At 45.2% G+C, this 10,378-nt stretch overlaps 1 protein-coding gene across 2 annotated transcripts in view; it reads right to left on the reverse strand.

Annotated features, from left to right (window-relative positions):
- hs6st1a (heparan sulfate 6-O-sulfotransferase 1a) overlaps positions 1 to 9,952 on the reverse strand; it is a 35,302-nt gene extending 25,350 nt beyond the window's left edge. For both annotated transcript variants that reach the window (XM_083683980.1, XM_083683979.1), the window contains exon 1: positions 9,201 to 9,952. In XM_083683980.1, the coding sequence (XP_083540106.1) occupies positions 9,201 to 9,721 (521 nt within the window). In that variant the 5' untranslated portion in view covers positions 9,722 to 9,952. The remainder of the gene's footprint in view (positions 1 to 9,200) is intronic.
- Positions 9,953 to 10,378: the final 426 nt, after the last annotated feature.

A 10,378-nucleotide genomic window follows, 5' to 3' on the forward strand; every position in this document is an offset into this window, starting at 1 on the left:
GGAAAGACAGAATGAAGGGAAAGACAGAAAGACAGAATGAAGGGAAAGACAGAATGAAGGGAAAGACAGAATGATGTATAAAGAAATGATCAACAGAGGAGGGGATAAGCAGCTGCTCACTATATAAGCTCCATAAGAACAATTTAGGAGTGTGTGCCGTGGGAGTATATCTGCCGTCTGTGCAGTGTGTGTGTTGGTAGTGGGAGTATGACTGCAGTGAGTGTGCACTGTGTGTGTGTGTGTGTGTGTGTGTGTGCCAGTGTAATGCGTATGCAGTGGGAGTGTGTCAGTCCTACTTTGGGACTCTAGAGGTCCCCTGCGGTCAAGAGCGGATCCTCTTTCTCTCGTGCGCTCACTCTCTTTTCATACACTCTTTCTCTTCTTCTCTTTTTTTTTTTATACACTCTTTCTTTTCCCCCTCCCTCCCTTTTAGCAGGGCACTGAATGGCCTCCCTTTCTGATGAGTGACTGATGAATGAAGCACCTCTTTGAAGTCAAGAGTCAGAGCAGGCCTGGTCAAGCATGAAGAGACATTGGACAAAAGCCGGAGAGAGCAAGAGAGGGGGAAAGCGAGACAGAGAGAGGGGGAAAGCGAGAGAGAGAGAGAGGGGGGGGGGGGTTGAGGATGCACAAGAAAGAATGCACAAAAAGAGGGTTGACACACACACACACACACACACACACACACACACACACACACACACGAGTGGTTACTGGAGACGCATTTGCATTGTGGGTGGCTCACTCAAAAGCAACGACACGATACCAGGAAGTAAACACTGTTATGACTGAGTGGCATCACCTGGAAACAGTCCATTACCTCTAAAATGGCTGCCTCTCCTTGTCTCCTTTCCTTGCTGTTTACTAATATAAAATAAGTAGACAGGTAACAGCGTTTTCACAGCAATGAAGGAGATATGAGATGCCCTCCACCTCAAAGACAGTGTGGTTCCCTAGGGGGTGTGTGTGTGTGTATGTATGTGTATGTGTATGTGTATGTATATACAGTTAGGTCCGGAAATATTTGGACAGTGACACAATTTTCATAATTTTGTCATAAATCTGTATGCGACCACAATGGATTTGAAATTAATCAAGATGCAATTGAAGGGCAGACTTTCAGCTTTAATTCAAGGGGTTGAACAAAAATATTGTATGAAACGTTTAGGAATCATTTTTATACACAGTCCCCCATTTTCAGGGGCTCAAATGTAATTGTACAAATTAACAATCATGAATAAAATGTTTATTTTTAATACTTTGTCGAGAATCCTTTGCAGGCAATGACAGCCTGAAGTCTGGAACCCATGGACATCACCAAATGCTGGGTTTCCTCCTTTGTGATGCTTTGCCAGGCCTTTACTGCAGCTATCTTCAGTTGTTTGTTGGTGGGTCTTTCTGCCTTTAGTTTTGTCTTCAGCAAGTGAAATGCATGCTCGATCGGGTTGAGATCAGGTGATTGACTCAGCCATTGCAGAATATTCCACTTCTTTGCCTTAAAAAACTCCTGGGTTGCTTTCGCAGTATGTTTTGGGTCATTGTCCATCTGTACTGTGAAGCGCCGTCCAATCAACTTTGCTGAGTTTGGCTGAATCTGAGCTGACAGTATATCCCTAAACACTTCAGAATTCATCCGGCTGCTTCTGTCTTCTGTCACATCATCAATAAACACTAGTGACCCAGTGCCATTGGAAGCCATGCATGCCCATGCCATCACAATGCCTCCACCGTGTTTTATAGATGATGTGGTATTCTTTGGATCATGAGCAGTTTCAAGCCTTCTCCATACTTTTTTCTTCCCTTCATTCTGGTACAGGTTGATCTTAGTTTCATCTGTCCAAAGAATGCTGTTCCAGAACAGGGCTGGCTTTTGTAGATATTTTTTGGCAAAGTCTAATCTATTCTTGAGGCTTATGAATGGTTTGCACCTTCTGGTGAACCTTCTGTGTTGATTTGGCCACTCCTAATGTTGCCGCTATGTCTCTGATGGATTTTTTTGTTTTTGCAGCCGAAGGATGGCCTGTTTCACTTGCATTGAGAGCTCCTTTGACCGCATGTTGTGCATTTACAGCAACAGCTTCCAAATGCAAATGCCACACTTGGAATCAACTCAGACCTTTTACCTGCTTAATTGATAAAGAAATCACAAAGGAATAACCCACACCTGTCCTCCAGCTTTTGAGTCAGTTGTCCAATTACTTTTGGTCCCTTGAAAGAGGGGGCTACATATAAATAGCTGTAATTCCTAAATCCTTCCTCCAATTTGGATGTGAATACCCCCAAATTAAAGCAGAGAGTCTACACATTGAGCCCATATTCATTATATAACTTGAATATGTTTTGGTAAACAGCTAAAATAACAAATTGTGTCAGAGTCCAAATATATATGGACCTAAGTGTATGTGTGTGTGTGTGTGTGCGCGCGCACATGCAAGCGTGTGTGTGTGTGTGTGTGTGTGTGTGTGTGTATCACAAACCCAGATCAGATCACTGGCAGATAAAAGCACTTCCTGACGCATCACTTCCCCTCTCCAGAGGAAGCTGGCACAGGGAGAACCGAAAACAACAGGGAGGAAAAGGAAATGAAAACCCTCGCAGAAAGAGAGAGGGAACAGAGGTATTCAAAAAGACAGAGAGAGAGCAAAGGGAGAGTAGAGGGAGGGGGAGAGAGAGAGAACAGGTAGTGAAAAAGACAGAGAGAGAGCAAGAGAGAGTAGAGGGAGAGAGAGATGAAATCCACACCATGCCCTAGATACATAGAAGAGAGGGTCACAAAAAAAGTGACAAAAATAGTCAGATTTCAAAAGTATTCTAGCTCGACATTCATCTAAATTGAAATCTCTTTTATTTTTTTTTATTTTTTTTACCATATTTGAAAGATTTACAAGATGTTCAAGCAGGAGTGTCCCAGTTTCACCAATAAGAACACAAACATAGACTCAGGAGTATCACTTCTGAGTCAAGAGCAGCAACTGTAGTCACAAAGAGAGAGGGGAGGGGTTTCTGAGATGTACACCCTCCAGATATGTGAACAACACTGATCCGAAAGGACACACACACACACACACACACACACACACACGTTAGTCTCTTTGTCTGTCTTTCTCGCTCTTTCTCTCCTCCAAGACTGTCTTCAGGCAATCAGGTCTCGTGCTGTAACTCTCCACCATGGTCCTCTCTCCCTTAGCTCTGCCCCTCTCTCTCCTCAACGTCTGCTTCCACTCACACCCCTGACTGGACGCACACACACACCAAGACAGTGAGAGACTATGTGAAAGGTTGACAGAGAGATAGAGATAGAGGGGGGGGGGGTGAAGGGAAAGAGAGGGGGAGGAAGGAATGGAGAGACAACATTCTTTATAGAAATCCTTTTTGAGGAGTTCAGTATGTTACTGTGTGTGTGTGTGCGGGGGGGGGGGGGGAGACAGTCCCAATCAGTTTAATTCCTCCCCCTGATTCTAAGCAGCAGTCTGGGATTTGCATTTTTCCCACAATTCAATTAGCACGCCTGTCAGACACTCCACTCCATTCACATGCCTCCTCCAACCATCACACACACTCACACTCACACACACACACACACACACACACACACACACACACACACACAGCTCTGCAGTGACATATTGAATAAATGAATTAATTTAATCACAAACAAAAAATAAATGAGACAAGTCGAGACAGGAAGCTGAGGTCACATCCTCTCTTGGAGAGATGACAGGACACTGCATTTAATGGAAAGAGAAATATTACATTCCCTAAGGGGGCACTCTCACCCTCCTGAGAGAGAGAGAGAGAGAGAGAGAGAGAGAGAGAGTATTTGACCAAAGAGATTTTTGAAGGACACTGAGCAAAGGACAAAACCAGATCAATAAACTGACCAAAGGCCTGCAACAACTGCTGCTAAGGCTAATTAATAGGATGTAATCCGGTTCACATGGCGAGCACAACGTAGCGTAGCATACCATGGTGCCGCTCATTAACAACCATAGAAATGTCTCGCTAATCAGTCACCGCTGTGAGTAATGCAAAGCTAAATGCTAGGCTAGGCTAATCGATAGGCGGTAATCCTGTTCGCAGACTCGGAGCTAGTGTAGCATAGCGCCCCTCATTACCAGCTATAGAACTGCTCGCTAATCAGTCACTGCATGGCTACTTCTGTGTGTGTGTGTGTGGGGGGGGGGGGGGATGGGGCGTGGGAGGGCAGTGAAGCCTGTCCTGACACATCAACAGAGGTTAAAGAGAGAAAGAGAGAGAGAGAGAGAGTGCACTAATACTATATTCCTTTTCTCTTGCCTTCCTTTCGTCCTTCAGAGAGACTGCACTCATATTCTAAAAATGCATCATACACTCCTTAGTTGGTATCGCCCTTCATTCCTATTCATTTATTTTCCTTTCATTGCACAGTTGAGATGCATCCCTGAGTACTTCAATAGAAAGTAAAGGTTGCACCTGAGCTGATCCCCCTGCCAAACCCAAGTTACCTCCAGCTCTTAGAGCCATGTCATCACTGCCTGCAAGCTGTCGTCATGAGGGTTGGGTTGAACGGGAGGTGAGATTACACCCCTAACACAGATAGATAGATGTGTGTCTGTGTGTGTGAGAGAGAGAGAGAGAAAAAGAAAGCGTATGTGTGTTCCTCACAGAAACACCACATTTAGTAGTTCTCAAAAGCATTTACTGACAACACAACAAACAGAGGATTTTAGATGAGTTGATCTGGCTTGGATTGAACTGGAGGGAGCGATGGGAGAATGCGCTCGCAATTTCATTGGATATTACATTCCAAGAACCCTCCCCCCACATGCCTGAGGAATGGTTGCTTGTCGTTATGCGCCTCGTCTGATCGACTGGGCAGGACTATTTTGCAGAGAGTTGTTTCCTATGCTAACTTGCAACATTGAAGACAATGGAAGGAAACCAGGAAAAGGAAATTAATTTTTTTAAAGCACTGCCCAAGCAAGGCATTTCATTGGTTTGTTGTGCCACTAGACGTCACTAATTTCCAAAACAGGGTTCCACCCCTTTGTAGCTACTTTCTGCAAAGGATTTCCTGACGAGGTTACATTTAGGTTTACAAGTACTCTACAGCATTTACTGACACAACAAACACAGAGTTTGCTTTCCAGCAACCAGTCATGTCACATCTGTGAAAAGGGTTTAAAACAAGGGCAGAAGGTAGGAAAATAACTCTCTGGAATCTGGGATGATGTGGGAATGTTGGAATGTGGCGTCGGGATAGTCAGGGTGAGGACATAACCGGCTTTGGAGCGCCGAGCCGCTAGCGTTTAATCCCAGCTAATCTGATTGGATTAACACACGAAGGCCTGCCTGGCTAGCTACACACACACACACACACACAATCCTGTCTGTCTGAACAGACTCTATTCTTCAGTTTCCTAAAGTTCACTGCTATTCTCAATTCTCAAGGCGCTAGTGGATGGCACCACACTCAACCAGGCGCAGACGCACGCACCAACACTAGTGATCTGTGATGAGAATCTGAAACAGTCCGAGAATTAAGGGGAATGCATGGAGCTTGACAACCGTGCTAATTGAAAACTCCCCTTCCCCAGCGATGAAACTAAATGTTTTCAACCTTCTATCCTTTCAATCACACTCTCCTCTCCCCACTCATCCTTCTATCCTCCCCATCTCTCCTCCCCCCCCCTTTCTCATTCTCGCCTCTCTTTCTCATCATCCTCTCCCCTTCCCGATCCTTGTACATGTAATCATTCATTAGAACGAAGGCAGTTGTCCATTAAGCAAAGCAGCCATTTTGGAAATTGCAGCAAATCTTCCATGAAAAGACATTTCCTCTAATGCAGTAGTCACGCTTGGGAGAGGGAGAGAGAGAGAGAGGGGGGGAGAGAGAGAGAGGGGGGGGGGGGAGAGAGAGAGAGAGGGGGAGAGAGAGAGAGAGAGAGAGCCCACAGCTATAAAGCCACTAAGCGGAAAGCAAGCCTGCTGTTTGATTAGAGAACGAAACAATCATAGAGAGAGGTGAGGGTAGGAGAGAGGGAGGGGAGGGGAGGGGGGCGGGAGGGCGGGAGGGCAGTGAGAGAGGTGAGATACAGGCGGTAAAATTAGCCCCATCACAACACTCGGCTAACTAAGATGTTTTATAGATTGTTTTCTCTCTGAAAGCATGGCACTAATTTGAGTGGAGTGATATGCATCTCCTTAACCAATTAGAAGCCTCATATCCACGGCCCAGCATCAGTGTGTGTGTGTGTGTGTGTGTGTGTGTGTGTGTGTATCTGGGTCCCAGGGGACCAGTCGAGAGCATTTAAACTGATCTGAGAGCTGCCGAGCCGAGCTGTCATGCCGCAAATGACAAAACCTTTCTGACAGCAATGCTCTCTGTGGAATGAAAGAGGAATCCTTCCTCCAACACAATCACTGCTATAATCTCTCTCTCTCTCAAGACGCGACAGATCTCTCTTTCCTCTGATGAAAATCACGTTAATCTTTTTCTCAGATTTTATGCATTCCTCTCTGATTTGCACAGATCTCACTTTCTTCCAACACAACCGTCCATCCCTTCCATTCTATGAGACATTGCTGTCCATTCCTGCACAGCTCTGGTGTGACATCTCTCTTTCCTTAGAGAAAACCATTCCACAGCAATACAAAATCTATCTATCTATCTATATCTCGCTACCATCTCTACCACTGTCTGCAGTGAGAGATCTTGGAAGACCATTGTCTAGTCTCTGTGCCTCTCTCTGTGCCTCTCTCAGTCTTGGAACAAAGTAAACCAAACCCCTTAGGGGCTTTACACAACACAATACAGGGCCATCCCAAACTACAGTGTTGTGGGGCTTTGCATTAAAATCAACACAGCTGATTATTGCTATATTGTTTTTCACAATGCTGCATCAATAACGCGGGGGTAGAATCGATCTGTTTTTGTTTTGTTTTGTTTTTTTGTTTGTTTGTTTTTTTACTTTCTTTCGAGTTTTTTGTGTGTTATTTTTTTTTGGGGGGGGATGGGGGCAATTTGTTCTCAGAGTTATATCAATAATGTATGGTATACACACTGTACAGACTACTAAGGTCGTACACAGAACTCAGTATCAATTTTCTATTAAATTTTCAGTAAATATATAAGTATCACAATATATCACCATATGTATTGTATCGCAATAGTATTGTATTGTGACCGATGTATCGTGATACGCATCGTATTGTGATGTCCTTGCCAATACCCAGCCCTACTGTGCTGGCTCACATATTTTCATTTCACATTGCCCTTTCCAGCCTTGTTCTGGGAACTACAGTGGCTGCATAACCAGGCCAGGCCAGCCCAACCCAGTGCGGCTCTGTAATGTGAATTAGGGTTCTCTGGAGCGCTCTGAAGTGTCTTCCCTTTCTAAACGATTCCCACCACTCTCTCTCTTCTGCTAAGCCACTCCCACCACACACTGTATATACTGACAATCTGTCTTCAATAAGACCACTGTCATGTAAACACGGCTCTCTCTGTCGTCCCACTCAACCACTTCTAAACCACTAGAGAGAGACAGATGTCTAAACCATCCTCCCGACACACTGCAACGGCAGATACCCCTCAAAACCAAAGGAAGAGATGGATCAGTCTGTCTCTCGTTTTTTTTTTGTAGAAGTCTTGCCAGTATAGGCACAATTCAACAACAGACACATACCACACACATGCACGCACACACAGCAAACTGATGAGATAAACATCCTCCATCCAGCATTAGGCTATCTGAGTCTACAGAGCGGAATGGCCAAACACGTTATCACCTCTGACCGTGGAGACCACGGGGGCTGGGAATAACGCCAGGAATACCAGCAGTAGTGTGTGTGTGTGTGTGTGTGTGTGTCTAGGCTACACCAGCGGTAATAATCACTCGGATTAGAGCGGAGCCAAACCCCCGCAGGGTACAGCTCAGAGACCTCTGCTTTTTCCCCCTTGATGGAGCAGGGAGCCTGATTGATGTGGCCATCTCCGAATGCACTGACTGACTGTGACAGAAAAAAATAACAACCGGTCTCTCCTTCCGTGATATCATTCTTCCTTGCATAGACAATAAAATGTCCTAACTTCACTGTCAATGTAACAGATAAGCTGCACAACCACCAATACAACTTCAGTGTCGTCTTAATGATGTTAGAATGCTACATGATACAATGTGTCAGACGGGATACGTGATGCAATGTATCCACATTTAGAAACAGTTGCGACACTGTTGCAACATCTCGAAACCTGCTCGCTTCGTGGTGACGGGGTTGCCTACAGAACTAAAAAACCCGAGCCGCACATCAATGTCTACAACATTCTGTCAACTGCTGCACGGTTGCCCCAGACCGTGGGCGGAGGATCTTCAACCGCGCACCCTAGGAAGGTGGCACACGCCTGTCCCGCTATACGCTGCGGGTAGGTAGTTTTCGCAATAGAGCTACGTTTTTGTGTGCAATGTAAGGGTAAAGTCAACCGCTTACATCGGCTAGGCTACGCGGCGCCACTAAGATATTTTTTCCAAGTGTGCGCACAACAATAATAGGAAACCCCATATACAAAGGCCTTTGCCTATTTTGACTTGTGGGAAGGGAGGTGCATTATGTTGCGTACAACAACAATGGGAAGAGGCGATAGGGCTGTATGGGTCCAGATTATGCAGACAGAAATGTTTTGCGTAGTTGTTTAAATGTTTGTCCAAATGTATACCTTAAAACAAATATAAAATTATGAATCACAATGTTTCAGCCAACAATTCAGAATCAGCTGCAGTAGAATTTAATTTCTGTAACCTGAAGTACCTATAGCGATAACGCACAGGCTATAACGACCTATCAACAATTGTCAGACACTGTTGATCCTCCATTCTTTAATCTGCAGTAGTGAATGCACCTCAATTTGTACCATTATCTATCAACACTCAATATCACACTAAACCTTCTTGGACATGAGACATTCGCTCCCAGAATGTTTTTATCTTGCTATCATGGTCAATTTATCTCCCAGTTAAAATAATACAATGCCATAGTCTACATAATCAAATAGTCTGGGACCAAGAATGAGCGAGAATTTAAGTTTGGGGTCGCGGAGTGTTCATTTCACTTGGCTAGAGTTCGCCAATCCTACAAATAAAGTATCCTACTGTGTAGCCCAAATAAGCGATACAGTAATTGCACCATAGAGGTAGCCTGCATAAATGTCCTGGAGCTCTTACCTTAGATTTTTCAATTTGTTCTCCTTCTTATTGAGCACACCGGGGACACAGTTCGTTAGCTCAGTCCAGTCCGCATGCAACCCACAACTCCAGCCCGTGGAGAACCGAGAGAACAGCCAGGTCTCCTTACGGTTCGGTCGGTAGCAGGTACACTTTTTCTGCCCCGGTCTGCAGTCGCACGGAACCTCCAGGCGAACATTCTGGACCAGGTGTCTTCCAAAGGTAGTTCCTCCAGTTTTCTGAATGTGTAAAAAGACTATCACGTCCTCTCCTTTGATTTCGAAATCCACCGTTCGTTCCAAGTCCCGAACGGGAAAATAGTATTTCTTCACGTAGTGTGGATCGGGGGTCGGGAAGATGTCCCCCTCATCTTCCTCCGTGAAATAGCCGTGTGGGGAGCCGAAATTGATCACCCCCGGAGCCACGTACTGATAGAGAATCAGCATGAAACACACGGAGCCCACAACGATCAACAGAAATTTGCTGCTCCTCTCAACCATGTTCCTTCCAGTGCGGTTCATACGCTACCATTTCCCAGATAAGCGAATCGCGGCAACCAGAACGCTACGCTTCATTCTCGTTCTCTCCATGCGATGCAAGCGAAACAAAACGCGATCACAGCATTGCATAAGAGGAGCGACGATGTGGATACATTGGAACTGCAGTTCTATTGCAGTAGGCGATACATAAAACCCGTAAGATCCAGAGCTAGATGTCACACACAGGCGCTTTACGACTGCTCCCCGTTTACTTTCGCCCGTGTCATCGCGTGTGTGTTTAGACCTCGCTGCATTACCATGGAGCTTTGTACCCAGGATGCAGCGCAGCACCCCCCCGCCCCTCTCTCTCTTTCTCTTTCTCTCTGACACACACACACACACACACACACACACACACACACACACACACACACACACACACACACACACACACACACACACACATTTGGGTAGGTTGAGATGCAACACCCGAATAATTAACAAGTCACAAGTAGAGTGGCAACTGGTAGAGTGGCTTTCATAAAAGGTTAGTTGATTGTGTAGTTCTATATGCAAAGCCTCTGCTGATGAAAGCTTGACGTCGAAACGAGTCCACAGTGACTGCTGATATGAATATCTATTATTCATTTTTATTTATTTGAGAGTGCTGGTCGTATTATTTACTACTTACAGTCTTCC

This window comes from Argentina silus, assembly GCF_951799395.1.
Source record: "Argentina silus genome assembly, chromosome: 13".
In the NCBI taxonomy this organism is placed as follows: domain Eukaryota; kingdom Metazoa; phylum Chordata; class Actinopteri; order Argentiniformes; family Argentinidae; genus Argentina; species Argentina silus.